Source organism: Oryx dammah, unplaced genomic scaffold (assembly GCF_014754425.2).
Source record: "Oryx dammah isolate SB20612 unplaced genomic scaffold, SCBI_Odam_1.1 HiC_scaffold_12, whole genome shotgun sequence".
Taxonomy (NCBI): Eukaryota; Metazoa; Chordata; class Mammalia; order Artiodactyla; family Bovidae; genus Oryx; species Oryx dammah.
Window position 1 is genome coordinate 53,789,597 of NW_024070196.1, and position 15,277 is coordinate 53,804,873.

Sequence of the window (15,277 nt, forward strand, 5' to 3'; positions counted from 1 at the left end):
TTGAGGAAGTTTTTTCTCCTTTAGGCCACTGACAAAACGGAAGGCCAACCATTTTTCAATTTGAAATTCTGATAAAATAAAAGATAGCTATAGATTAACTGGCTTCACTGAATTCAGATGATCTGTAAATGATTTAGTATCTATGTGTAGAATTTATTCACAATACACATCAACGACCATTAATTGTTCAGTGAATTCAGTGTACATGAACAAGAAAGCTAAGATGAATGTGGCTTCTCAAGAATTAAGAAGTGGATTTTTAAAATAAGACATCTCTGTTTATATTTTCTCATTTCATAGCAACACTGATGACCATATTGCCAATTAGCATTCAACCTAGAGGCCATGAAGTTTTCTTGTGTAAATAGTTTAAATCTATATTTTCTAATTCAAAACTGCTACCCAAACACTGATGTTAAAAACAGAAGCACTCTTCGTTTGCTTCATTCAGCATAGCTAACCTTTTGCATCTGCCTCAAATGACAGCACAGACTACTTTGATAAGTCAAAAACCTACTGGAGACAGCATCCTTCAAAGATCAAAATGTACAGTCGCAGTAGTACAAAAAGAAAGAAGTTCCCTCATCATGAGGGAATGAGCAAAAAGAAATGAGTAAAAGAAAAATCAGTGCAAAAATGTGTTGGAACTGGCTTGAGTCAAAATAGTACTCAGTCGCTAAGCAGAAAGCACTCTTTGTAGCAAGTCACTTTTGTAGTCTCTGGCAAGTTTTTGCAGTCATTTTGTAGTCCGTGGGATTCATACCAACAATTCATCAATTCTAGAACTATTCACCAGCTACAAACTTATTCACCTCAAAAATAACTGTTTAAGAACCTAGTAAATTCATAAATTGTTAAATGTGACAGACTCAAGATCAACAATAAGCTTATATATATATTTTTAAATTTTTCCTTATTTATTTTGTTGCTCTGGGTCTTCGTTGCTTTGCACGAGGGCTACTCTAGTTGCAGTGCGCAGGCTTCTCATGTTGCAGAGCACGGGCTCTAGGCACTCGGGCTGCAGTAGTTTTGACAGCAGGGCTCAGTAATTGCAGTTTGAGGGCTCTAGAGCTCAAGCTCAGTGGCTGTGGCACAGGGACTTAGCTGCTCCGCAGCACGTGGTATCTTCCTGGACCAGGGATTGAACCTTGTGTTCCTTGTATTGGCAGACAAATTCCCATCCAATGCACCACCAGGGAGGTTCCAACAATAAGCTTACTGATGAGAGTAATTTCATAACCAATGGAAAGGTATGAATTTGTATAACTTTTTTGGAGGGACCTACACTACTATTTAAATCAGAAGCCTTTCAAAAGTTCACAGCCTTAGACTCAGGAACTGCTCTTCAAGGAATTTATCCTAAGGAAATAGTCAAATGTAGAGATATTTACTCTAGTGTTACTTGTAACAGAAAATTGAAAATAATCTAAATAACTAAAAATAGAGGACTTCATGGGCTATATATGCAGTAAAATATACCTAAGATTGTTAGTATGGAAATATGCTCAAGTTACATTACTTATTAACAACATTACAGAGCAGAATATATAGTAACCGGATCTTATTTGTTAATTTGTATACATACAATTGTATATACACAAAAGTTAGAGGAAACCACACTGACTGTAACTGAGTTATAAGCTACAAGTATTTCATACTGTGCTTTTGTGAACATGTATTACTTTTTATAAGCACAAAACAAAATCATTTATTTAAAAGCACTAGATTCGAAAGAGAAAACTTATTCAAGTCCCAGCTCTGATACTAGCTGTACTAACCTTACTGATGAGTCAACTTTATAGACGAGGAAACAGACACAAATTAAGCAGAGGTAAGAGCAACTATCTCATAGGTAAAAGATTAAATAAGGTAAAATATAAAAATACACTGTAAAATCTAAAGCACTGAATAAAGCACTGGTAAGCTGAATCATATTTTGTGTCAGATATTGAACAAAGGCTTAGGAGAAAACAGAATGAAGTATCTTTACTCTTTAAAGAAAAGTTTCTGCTCCTTCACTGCCCCACCCCCCCACCACAGCGTTCCCTTAAAATCCAGTTTGGGATCCCATTCAAAGGTGTTTAGCATTTTCTTGGAGTTGCCGAGCGGCCGCCTTCGCTTTCTCCTCCGTCCGCCCGGGAGGAGAGTGGATAGGAGCGAGAGCCCACCGCCATGGGGAACCGCGTTTCGCGGGAAGACTTCGAGTGGGTCTACACCGATCAGCCGCACGCCACTCGGCGCCAGGAGATCCTGGCAAAGTATCCAGAGATAAAATCCTTAATGAAACCTGATTCCAACTTGATATGGATTGTAATTATGATGGTTCTCACTCAGTTTGTTGCATTTTACTTAGTAAAGGACTTAGACTGGAAATGGGTCCTGTTTTGGGCATATGCCTTTGGCAGCTGCATTAATCATTCAATGACTCTGGCTATTCATGAAGTTTCCCACAACAGTGCCTTTGGCCACTGCAAAGCTATGTGGAATCGTTGGTTTGGAATATTTGCCAATCTCCCTATTAGTGTCCCATATTCAGTTTCCTTTAAGAGATATCACATGGATCATCATCGATACCTTGGAGGCGACGGCATCGATGTGGACATTCCAACCGACTTTGAAGGCTGGTTCTTCTGTACTACTTGCAGAAAGTTTATAAGGGTCATCCTTCAGCCTCTCTTTTATGCTTTTCGACCTCTGTTCATCAACCCCAAACCAATCTCTTATCTGGAAATAATCAATACTGTGATCCAGATCACTTTTGACATCGTGATTTACTATGTTTTGGGAGTTAAATCTTTAGTCTACATGTTGGCAGCCTCCTTACTTGGCCTAGGTTTGCACCCGATTTCTGGACATTTTATAGCTGAACATTATATGTTCTTAAAAGGACATGAAACTTACTCACATTATGGGCCTCTGAATTTACTCACCTTCAATGTGGGTTACCATAATGAACACCACGACTTACTTTCCCAACATTCCCGGAAAAAGCCTTCCCCTGGTGAGGAAAATAGCTGCTGAGTACTATTAAAACCTCCCCCACTACAATTCCTGGATAAAAGTGCTATATGATTTTGTGACGGATGATACAATAAGTCCCTATTCAAGAATGAAGAGGCATCGGAAAGGCAACGAGGTTCAGGAGTAAATGTCATTAAGACCAAAGGAACTCCTCTCTGAAACTTGATCGTAACTGAGAAAGTGGAATTTTTGCATTGTTAAATTAAGACCAACTATGTTTAGAAGCTGCCCTCATACAAATTCAGAGTATGATCTTCATGGTGTCAAGAAGCTAATCTGGCTTTAAAGAGTCAGTCTGTCTGCGCAGTGTTCAGCTTTACTCATTATATTACCACTGTGGTGGATGTTTTCACTTAGGTCTGACCCTTTGTAAGCATATCATAAAAAAAGCTTTTAAAAAGCTATTTCTAGTATGTTGTTTTCACTATAAGGATTTACTTTATTAAAATAGCTAATAGACTGAGCTATTAATCACAAAAAAAAAGGTGTTTAGCATTTTCTTTAAAATTTTAAACTGGAAGATCGGTGCCACTTGTCAACTCAAGTTTAAATGAGTAAGTGTGTGTTATCAGCCCAATGCCTTCTGCAGTGTGTCAGTTTCTGCAAAAAATGTTTTGATTTATGATGCAATTCTGTGAACTGTGTGAACTGTTTAATAACAGGAAACAAATGCTTTTAGATCTCAGAGAGATAGAAAACTAATAGATTTTAAAAATATTTGACAACTCTCAAACAAGACAGATGACTGAATTTAATACAAATGACAAGAATTAGGATATAGGTAACCAGTTCTTAAAATGAGACCAAAAGTTAACACTAGCTTTGAAAGGCAAACTTAGAAAGCACATCATTCTTCAACTGACCGAAAAGTAAAACTTCTTTAGACAGAACAAACTGTCAACTTACTCTTCCAAAGCATTTTCCTGAAAATTCTGACTTAAAGTCCCAGTTAAGGCCTCTCTAAAAGGCATAGGGACCTTTATAAAATGAATTTGCATTTCGTTTGAACTTGACATAAGCGTTTATTCAAAGGACATGGTTGTAGGTCAAATACTCTGACCTGGTGTAGTGGTTCTTGAGTCACAGGGGTACAAACTCCGTTTGGACACTGTTGCAACCATTCAGGTCATGTATTGGGCAGTTTCAGAAAGCAGGGCTAAAGTTCAGGAACAGCCTCCTCTAATCCAGGGTCCCTCCACTCCTCTCCCCGCAAAATACCCACAGCACAACCAGCTAATATCTACCTCTTACCTTCTGTTACAATTTAAAACCTTTTAACAAAAGTATATTTTCTAAAAAGTATTGTCATGCATTTAAAATGCAATTACTTGCTCTATTAAAAAAAAATTCATCCAATTCCTTTAAGGAGATTATTAACAAACAGAAGCTGGAAGTTAGGAAAATTTAAAACCTAAGCTTGAGAATTCATAGACTAAAGACTGACTAAAAGAAAAGTGGCTCTCTCTGACAGTAAAACAAATGAGAAAATGACTTTAAAAATAACACGTCTTATACCTTATGAAAAGTACAATATACCTATGTAGCAACATGAGAAAAATATCAGTGAACAGGATTTAAGAAACAAACAGCAAAATTCCTCTATCCGTTAACCCTGTAATCTATCTATTACAGAATGAGAGAATACCATGAAGAGTCGGAGAGCAACTAATCAGTGGCTATTTTTTCGTCAGTAGCTTCTTAAACCCTGCTGTTTCTACGAGTCCTGGAAGGCTCTTTTACTGAGCCAACAATTCTCATACTTCCTTAACATTCCACAATTTTCTCTCGAAAGCAAATAGATTATTATGAAATCCAGCATATTTAAAGTACTGATTGATCTCAGAACTTATATATCTGACTGCTGACATTTAAAAAATATTCCCCCTCTAGTAATAATTATATTAGAACAATATAAAATAGATATATAAAGACAACTATATTGCTCACAGTTACAAAGTTATAATATGACTAGCAATTTCATTTCTTGGTATATACCCAAGAGAATAGAAAATATGTTTACAAAAAAACTTATACATAAATGTGTCATAGCAGCTCTATTCACAACAGCCCAAAAGTGGAAACAACACAGGGTCCATTAACAGATATTTTTAAATGCAGCAAAAAAAAAAAAAATAAAAAATAAATGCAGCATACCCATATCAGAACAGTATTCAGCCATGAAAAGGAATATACACTACAGTGTAAATAAATCTTCTAGTACTGTTTCTGCTTTATATTTTGGGGTTTTTTGGGCCATGAAGCATGTGGGATATTGGCTCCCTGACCAGGGCCTGAACTGGCATCTTCTGCATTGGAAGGCAAAGTCCTAACCACTGGACTGCCAGGAAGTCCCAATATGGGTAAATTCTAAAAATCTTATGCTGAGTGAAAAAAAGTCAGACACCAAAGACCACATACTACATGATTTCACTCACCTGAAATGCCCAAAACAGACACATCTGTAGTGTCAGAATCCACTTTCTGTTGCCAGGGGCTGAGGGAGGGGAGTTGGGAAGTGACTAATCGTTAGGGGTTTTCTTGCAGAGTGATGAATATGTTCTGGAACTAGTTAGTGGCAGTGGTTGCACAACCTCATGAATGTTGTGTTGCTGAACTTTTCACTTTAAACAGTGAATGTCATGGCAGGTGAATTGTATATTTAAAAAAAAAATTCAGTCAGGGTCATGTTGGCTGAATGTTGACAGGTAGGTCAGGTTGAATTCTGACTTTCAGAAAATTGTGACTATATAAATGATGAGACTGGTTTCCTGACACAGCTTGAAATCTAGATAAGGGAAATTCAAAAGAGGGCTTCTTGAAAGGCTGGAATTAGCACACATACACACTCCTCCAAGGTGACTAGTACTTTGTTACAAGGGCAACTCACTTTCAGATATAGAGCTTTTTTTTTTGATCAAGTATATCAAAATTACTATGACTGTTGGAAAACATCAAATTCTACCTAACCAGTTCACTTCCTATATAAAACTTTGATCTTTATATTGTTCAAGTAATCCTCATACTTTAAGCAACTACTTTTTATTAAAAAAAATTTTTTTTGTGGTCATGCTGAGGGATTTACAGGATCCTAGTTCCCTGACTACGTATCAAACTTTGTACCCTGTGCAGTGGAAGTGTGGAGGCCTAACCACTGGACTGCCAGGAAGTCCCAAGACAAACTACTTTTAAGACTGGCACAACTCACAGAAACATTTCAAATTCCTGGCCACAATCAAAATTTTATCTAGAGGGTAGACTTTTATTTCTGTTTATGGTTTCAAGTTCAGTTCAGTCACTCAGTCGTGTCTGACTCTTTGCGACCCCATGGACTGCAGCACGCCAGGCCTCCCTGTCCATCACCAACTCCCAGAGTTCACTCAAACTCATGTCTATCGAGTCGGTGATGCCATGCAGCCATCTCATCTTCTGTTGTCCCCTTCTCTTCCTGCCCCCAATCCCTCCCAGCATCAGAGTCTTTTCCAGTGAGTCAACTCTTCTCATGAGGTAGCCAAAGTATTGGAGTTTCAGCTTCAGCATCAGTCCTTCATGAACACCCAGGACTGGTCTCCTTTAGGATGGACTGGTTGGATCTCCTTGCAGTCCAAGGGACTCTCAAGAGCAACACAGTTCAAAAGCATCACTTCTTCGGCGCTCAGCTTTCTTCACAGTCCAACTCTCACATCCATACATGACGACAGGAAAAACCATAGCCTTGACTAGACGGACCTTTGTTGGCAAAGTAAAATCTCTGTTTTTTCATATGCTATCTAGGTTGGTCATAACTTTCCTTCCAAGGTGTAAGCGTCTTTTAATTTCATGGCTGCAATCACCATCTGCAGTGATTTTGGAGCCCAGAAAAATAGTCTGACACTGTTTCCACTGTTTTTCCATCTATTTCCCATTAAGTGATGGGACCAGATGCCATGATGTTAGTTTTCTGAATGTTGAGCTTTAAGCCAACTTTTTCACTCTCCTCTTTCATCAAGAGGCTTTTTAGTTCCTCTTCACTTTCTGCCATAAGGGTGGTGTCATCTGCATATCTCAGGTTATTGATATTTCTCCCAGCAATCATGATTCCAGCTTGTGCTTCTTCCAGCCCAGCGTTTCTCACGATATACTCTGCATATAAGTTAAGTAAACAGGGTGACGATATACAGCCTTGACATACTCCTTTTCCTATTTGGAACCAGTCTGTTGTTCCATGTCCAGTTCTAATTGTTGCTTCCTGATCTGCATACAGGTTTCTCAAGAGGCAGGCCAGGTGGTCTGGTATTCCCATCTCTTTCAGAGTTTTCCACAGTTTCTTGTGATCCACACAGTCAAAGGCTTTGGCATAGTCAATAAAGCAGAAATAGATGTTTTTCTGGAGTTCTCTTGCTTTTTCGATGATCCAGAGGATGCTGGCTATTTGATCTCTGGTTCCTCTGCCTTCTCTAAAACCAGCTTGAACGTCTGGAAGTTCACGGTTCACGTATTGCTGAAGCCTGGCTTGGAGAATTTTGAGCATTACTTTACTAGCATGTGAGATGAGTGCAATTGTGTGGTAATCTGAGCATTCTTTGGCATTGCCTCTCTTTGGGATTTGAAGGAAAACTGACCTTTTCCAGTCGTGTGGCCACTGCTGAGTTTTCCAAATTTGCTGGCATATTGAGTGTACCACTTTGACAGCATCATCTTTCAGGGTTTGAAATAGCTCAACTGGAATTCCATCACCTCCACTAGCTTTGTTCGTAGTGATGCTTTCTAAGGCCCATTTGACTTCACATTCCAGGATGTCTGGCTCTAGATGAGTGATCACACCATCGTGATTATCTGGGTCGTGAAGATCTTTTTTGTACAGTTCTTCTGTGTCTTCTTCCCACCTCTTCTTAATTTCTTCTGCTTCTGTTAGGTCCATACCATTTCTGTCCTTTATCGAGCCCATCTTTGCATGAAATGTTCCCTTGGTATCTCTAATTTTCTTGAAGAGATCTCTAGTCTTTCCCATTCTGTTGTTTTCCTCTATTTCTTTGCATTGATTGCTGAGGAAGGCTTTCTTATCTCTTTGCTATTCTTTGGAACTCTACATTCAAATGGGAATATCTTTCCTTTTCTCCTTTGTTTTTCACTTCTCTTCTTTTCAGAGCTATTTGTAAGACCTCCTCAGACAGCCATTTTGCTTTTTTGCATTTCTTTTCCATGGGATGGTCTTAATCCCTGTCTCCGGTACAATGTCACGTACAATGTCACGAACCTCCATCGGTAGTTCATCAGGTACTCTGTCTATCAGATCTAGTCCCTTAAGTCTATTTCTCACTTCCACTGTATAATCATAAGGGATTTGATTTAGGTCATACCTGAATGGTCTAGTGGTTTTCCCTATTTTCTTCAATTTAAGTCTCTTAAGGTTTCAAGTTAATCAAGCTTAAATAAACATTGTCCAGTTTTACAAGAATTACTGTACAACTCAATACAACTCAAAGCCAGAACTTAGATGGCCTACACCATGCTATCTTTTTTTCAATAAACTGTGGTTTAGTATACAAAGGAGTTTTTGCTGCTCTTTAATTATGAGTCATAGAATGAATAAAAAAGTACATACACACACACACACGCCCTTAAGGGAGAAAAGCATTACCAGAATGATTTAACGGTACCAGCAAACAGACCAGTTCTGAACTCACCTATCTTGTCAAGAACACTTAACCAGTGGTGTAACAGAAAGAGGACTGGAACAGGGAATCTTGGTGCCAGTCCTAATTCTGCCATTAACCTTGGCAAAGTAACCTTGTGGGGTTACTCCTAATGGAGTAACCTTGGTAAAGTCATTTGACCCTCTGCAGACTTCTGTCTTCTCTTCAGTAAAATGAAAGAATTGGATTCCAAGGTTTCTAAATCTTACAACCCTCAACAGTCTTTGATTCTATGTTAAGTAGCTTAGGGCTGTGAGAGGCCCAGCAATTACACACTAGGCAGCTCCCATATTTTTATGTACTTAGGCAACCACGCCGCATTGAGTAACAAGAGAACCCAGTATTAGTCACAGGGAAGAAGGAAAAAGAAAAGTGCACATGGCTCCTGCTGGTACTGGTTTACTCCTGTTGGACCTAATAAAGAGAAAGCACCTTTGCCAATTTTCCAGGGGATAGGAGTGGTTCCTATGTCTCACCACACCCACCATAGTTGGTTTTTCCTAAAAGAAATCCAGTGGGACTCTACAAAAATGTTGTAAAGCAGCAAGTACTTTTAGTCACTGCATGACTAACAGGACAGATAATTCTAAATTAAAGAAATAAAACAGCTTTCTCTAATACAAAAAGAAATAAACAGCTTTCATTCCAAAGAGTCCTAGATGACCACAGGAAGTTGCACAGATAACTCAGCAATAAATAGTGTCAACCCAAAGAAAACTAATTATCTACAGAACTAGAAGGTTCAAAGCACTGAGGTTCAACGTAACATTATTCAACACAGCCTCTGTTTTTTCGGCTGCTCCATGTTGCTTGTGGGATCTCAGTTCCCTTGTGGTGTGCTGTGCTTAGTCGCTCAGTTGTGTCCGACTCTTTGGGACCCCATGGACTGTAGCCCTCCAGGCTCCTCTGTCCATGGAATTCTCCAGGCAAGAATCCACTGAAGTGGGTTGCCATTTTCTTCTCCAGGGGATCTTCCCAACCCAGGGATCAAACCCACATCTCCCACACTGCAGGCAGATTCTTTACTGACTGAGCCACCATCAAACCTGGGCCTCAGCAGTGAAAGCACTGAGTCCTAACCTCTAGGCCACCAGGGAACTCCCACAGCATTGTCTTTAATGCAATTCAGTTTACAACTCCAACTTCCAGAGTAAAAAGCAGTATTAAAAACTCACTGAGGTTCAGTACCTCTTCCACAGCAAGAGATAACCAGATCTGCCTATAATGGGATGGTGTCACTAAAATAGAGAAGTCACCATCATATGAACTGGTTTTTGGAAACCAAAGATCAAATGAGGCCAACTCAGAAATTGTATCAGGTGGCTCTCAAGATGGCTTTCTGGAAGAACTGCTCCAACACAGACAGTCCTAGAGAACCTGTGTTCCCTGATTTGCACACAATTCTCTCTCAAAACAGCTCTTTGTCAAATATGGCCAAAGACCATCCCAGTTCACATAAGCCATCATCTGTCTGGTTATGTCTAGGAACATTCCTTTCAAGAGGGGCTACAGAGCTATAGTTCTTAATCTGGTACCACCCAAGAGGACCTCTAGATGGACCTCTAGGCGGCCCATAGGTGGATTCTATGTACTTCACGGGGTCTCTGAAGTCTCCAAAGGCCTATGCAAAATTCTGTCTCTATGCACATTTCTGGAGAGAGAAAGTCTTTGGACAGTGAACCAAGCAAAGTTAAGAACCACTGGTTTCAGCGCCAGATATAAAACAAAATATCTACTGAAGGTGACCACGTGAATAAAATGGGAAGTAATGTCCACTATTTGAGATGAAAAATAACAAAGAGTGCTATCTTTTCAAAACAAAAAGAAAATATATGATGGTCACAAGTTTTTGACGATCAGGTAGTCCACTTTCCTCATCCTCTAAGTCTAGAGGAGGAAAATGAGCTGAGAGGCTCTTACCCAAAACCACAGATCAGAGAGTGGTAAGGCTGAGCACCAAACCAGGCTGGGTTTATGCCAGGATGGTATGTTTATACATTTTTCAAAATGGGTTTGACCAAAGTTTCACATATCCTTATGAATACCCCACTCCACTAAGAAGGTAGCCTTCAAAAAACTTCAAATCAAATTTCCGCATAGGTATCTGACACATTAAACTATCCCCTTAATCATTAATCAAATCACAGATCTTTCACATAAGCCAGCACATAGCAGATTTTTAAGGGGGAACCTTAGTGGCTCAATACCCTCTATCCTATTGCACTATACCAGCAACTTGAAAAAGCAGTACAGGTCACAAGCTTTTAACTGTGAAGTGCCTCGATTGTAATGAAAAAAGAACCGACCTTTAAAAAAAAAAAAAGATATCGGGGCTTCCCCAGTGGTTAAGAATCTGCCTGCCAATGCAGAAGACATGGGTTCAATCCTTCATTCAGGAAGACCCACATGCCACCGAGCAACTTAAGCCTCTGCATCACAACTACCGAGCCCATGCGCCTCAACTACTGAAGCCAATATGCCCAGAGTACATACTCAACAAGAGAAGCCCCTGCCTGCGGCAACTAGAGAAAGCCTGCGTGCAGCAAGGAAGACCCAGCACAGTCAAATATAAATTAAATAAAGAAATAAACTCTTAGTCAGGGTCGAGCTGACTTTAGAGTGGATTTGTATGACTTCAATTTTCAAGTTCCCCCAGGGAACTCTACTCAGTACTCTATAATGACCTATGTGGGAAAAGAATCTAAAAACAAGTGGATATATGTGTATCTGATTCACTTTTGTACAGCAGAAACTAACACAACATTGTAAATCGACTATAATCCAATAAAAAATTTTTTTAAAACTTGCAAGTTCCCTTCTAAGGAGTCTTTGCCTAAACACTAAATGATTTTTTTCAACCTACCTAAAGGATGTTTTCATAAATTAAACTGAAAACAACTTTTCTAGTGCTATCTTCATACACAGTACATGAGTAAAAGCAAAGCTAATAGACTTATTCTGAAACCAAATTAAAAAGTAATTATCATAAAATTACAGGACCTTGTGTTCCAATGCCAAGCTTTGGCTCAGTATATGCAATTTAAAGTAGTCAAATTAATCTCACCTGAGAAGTGAAAACAAAGCGACATTTGAACTTGAGTTCAATGACAACGTGTCCTTCATTTTCACAGGAAGTGCTCCATTTATTGAGAGATTTAAATGGATAGGAGTCTATAGCATACGCACTGCCTCCAAAGACATGCATGATGATAACGTTTCTGATCGCTTCTGAATTCTATCTAGCCATTTCTGCAAGCTCTAACTCTAAAGACTCCCAACCCCTAAGATGTAACTGGACTAGGCCCTCCGAAGCACCTGTGGCCTGAAATGGCTTTAACCAATTCTCAAGGCTTTCTTGGCCGCAGTGGAGAAGAGGGTTTGACCATTCTATTTTGGGTCAAGGAGACTCTCTTCCACCCTAAGTGACCTCAAGTGGCCAAGATCAGTTGGAAGAATGCACTGCGAGTGATCTTTTACCAGGCCAGCGGCCTCTGCTGCGAGACTCCGACAAGGAGGGAGATCTGGTCTTGGATCGAGGCGACGAAAGAATGCGGCTGAGCTGTGTAGGGCTTACGACAGCCAGTCTGCTCGGGAGCCCGCAACCCATTGCCGGGCCAAGGCGTCAGGAGCTCGAAGAAGCAGGGATCCCCAGGGCACGCAGAGGGAGGAGGAAGGGAGCGAGGGAGTGAGAGCGAGGTTCGGAGGCTGCAGGTGTCGCCGGGGAAGGGAACGAGGTCGTCTGGGGCTGGCACTGCCAAGTGACTAAGAGTGCGGTTCCGGACTCAGACAAACTGGTCACATTCTCAGGGTGTGTGACCTTGAGCATGTGGCTCCACCGCTCAGCGCCTCAGTTTCCTCATCTCTAAAATGGGGGTTGATCAAGTGGAAAACGCACCTTCAAGCGCTTGGCACGGCGCCTGGCACCTAGTAAGCGCTCCGTACAAATGAGCTACTACTGGCTCACTGGCTCCTCTTACCGCCTGGAGGAGCTGGAAAAGCCCCGAGCAGGGGAGTCCCCAGGAGGCGGATCCGGGGCTGGGCAGGGGGGACCCGGCCGGGCACTCACCGAGCACGTCTGCTGAGCGGTGCCGGGCTACGAAGCACGCGTCGTCCCCATAGCAAGCGCCCTTCTTGAGGAGGCCCTTACGGAAGTCCTTGCCGAAGCCGCAGCCGGCCGTCACCAGCCCGTAGTCGCCGCCGCCGCCGCCGCCGCCGCCGCCTCCGGCCCTGGGGTCGGTCTGCGAGAGGCCGCCGAGCACGGCGCGGGCCACCAGTCGCCCGTACGAGAGGACCGAGAACATCGCCGCCGCCGCCCCCCCGAGGAGGCGGGGGGCCCGGGGAACAGGAGGACGCGGAGGCCCGGAGCCGGCTCTCTCCTCAGCCGCAGCCGAGCCGCCGCCGGGACGCTCCTCAAGGCGGCGCGCAGTTACCGCCGCCGCCCTTGCCCGACGCGCGGGGCCTCGCACACGCTCCGCCGCGCGCACTGGAGCCAGAGCGAGGTCAGAACCGGCGGCTCCTCCGCCTCAGCCCGACTAGGGTCCCGGCTGCAGCCACCGCTGCCGCCGCCATCTTCCGCTCCACTAGCGTGTTCCGGGCCGCGCCGGCAGCACCGCCCCCCTTATGACCACGCCTATAGTCCCGCCCACGGCCCGCGGCTTAGGACCAAGCCTCCTCCTCCTCGGCTCGGTGCCCTATGCAGTCAGAGAGGTCGAGCTTGCGCAGAGGATGTGGTCACAATGTCTCCTGGGAGTTGTAGTCCGGAGGTTGTAGTCGCTTCTTTTACTTCATTGCCTAGCTTCAAGGACCTAGGAGAAGTTCCCAGACGCGAGACTGAAGTTAAAACGCGGAGAATTACAAGTGGGTTGTTTGAAGTTTTCTCCCCTGCTTTCAGTGAAGAGAAAACGCCACTATTCCTTTAAAAAAAAAAACCTGGAAAAAATTAATCGGGTCACGTATGATTTTTCTGTAACACATATATTAAACTGAAGTACACAAATCTAGTAACACCTCTAGCATTTGTATATTGGAAGGGTTTAGGGACAGGTTTAGTCCACTAACTGGACTGTAGCCATGTTCACAGGTGCCTCAAGGCCTTTGCTTTTGCTCTTCCTTCCACCCACTATGTATTTATTTTTATTATATATATATATATATATATATTTTTTTTTTTTTGGCTGCACTCCAGAGTGAATAGGACCTTAGATCCTCCACCAGGGATTGAACCCACACCCCCTGCAGTGGAAGCATGGAGTCCTAACCACTGAACCACCATGGGAAGTCCCCTTCCATCCACTTGAATCTAATTCCATTTCTTGAGTGTCCTGTGCTCTTTCTTAGTGTATCCCCAGAACATATGGGCACATGATAAACACTTTAATAAATGAATGAATGCATATTTCACTAGATCCTAAGCACCCTAAAGGCAAGGATCATTTGCCACTATATTATTACAACGGATACAATTTATATAACTATTGAACAAAAGAAAGGATAATTGAACCATAAATATTCATAATAAAATATAGCATTTGTCAAATAAAGGAATGATTAAATGAATGGATTCAGAAATAAAAGAAAACAGATTTGAGGCAAATGATCTAATCTCTAATAGTTTTTGCTATCACCCAGAAGCATTGGTCCTTTTCCAGCTTTTTGTCTCGGAGTTGGTGATGGACATGGAGGCCTGGTGTGCTGCGATTCATGGGGTCGCAAAGAGTGGGACACGACTGAGTGACTGAACTGACTGACTGACTGATAGTTCCTCTGGGGATTCCTGTCTCAATCCACAAACGAATCTCTTTTACACCTTTTAAAGTATATCTAAAGACGTGCCAACCATCCACTCAAAGCACATTCCGTTATCCCAATTACTGTCATCATTAAATACTTTTGTGGTTCACGGTGTGCTAAGTACTCTATATGTTTCTGTCCTTAAGGGTTTTCATCAAAATTGGACTGAACAAACCACTTCACACAATGAGTGGTCTTTTGTCAAATGTGTAGACAAAAAAAGATTCATTTACCCGATAAAAGATAGAGTGATTCTAGGCGTGCAGTCACACCTTGCTATTTTTTTATGGCCCACAAGAATTAGAGAGTGCCCAGAAGAAGAGGGTGGAATCTTGTGGATCCTCAGCTTGGCATTTATGTCTGTGCCAGCCGTGCTAAAGGTTGTTCTTTTAAGCACATAACAGTACCAAATCCCAGCCAGGATGTCAGGTAATTCTACCCCAAGGACAAACTTTTTAAAATAGCATGTCAACCCTTATTCCTTGCCTCATCAGACTCCCTCCGACTGCTACTACCTTTTCATTTTCAGGACATATATTACCTCATTTCCATGTCACTCACAGGAACCTGTTGGATGAGATAAGTGGGAACATAAGATGTGACTCTCATGCTGGGTAACCTCTGCTCTGTTGGGGCTACTATTTTCACAGTTAAATGATACTGGTGCCTTGAGTTTCCTGCAAATGAGTTTCCTGCAAATGAGTTGCTTTTCGGAGCACAGTGTGAACAGAATCCTTTCTCAAAGCTCCTTTGCTCTTTTTGGAAAGAAGAGACAGGGCATCAGGTTTCCTTGA

General features: G+C 41.8%; 1 protein-coding gene and 1 pseudogene across 1 annotated transcript in view; one reads left to right on the top strand and one right to left on the bottom strand.

Annotated features, from left to right (window-relative positions):
* PPTC7 (protein phosphatase targeting COQ7) overlaps positions 1-13,293 on the bottom strand; it is a 43,433-nt gene extending 30,140 nt beyond the window's left edge. Inside the window, exon 1 of the mRNA XM_040250727.1 lies at positions 12,760-13,293. Within this exon, the coding sequence (XP_040106661.1) occupies positions 12,760-12,994 (235 nt within the window). The 5' untranslated portion in view covers positions 12,995-13,293. The remainder of the gene's footprint in view (positions 1-12,759) is intronic.
* Positions 2,109-3,440, top strand: LOC120871071 (annotated as a pseudogene).
* Positions 13,294-15,277: the final 1,984 nt, after the last annotated feature.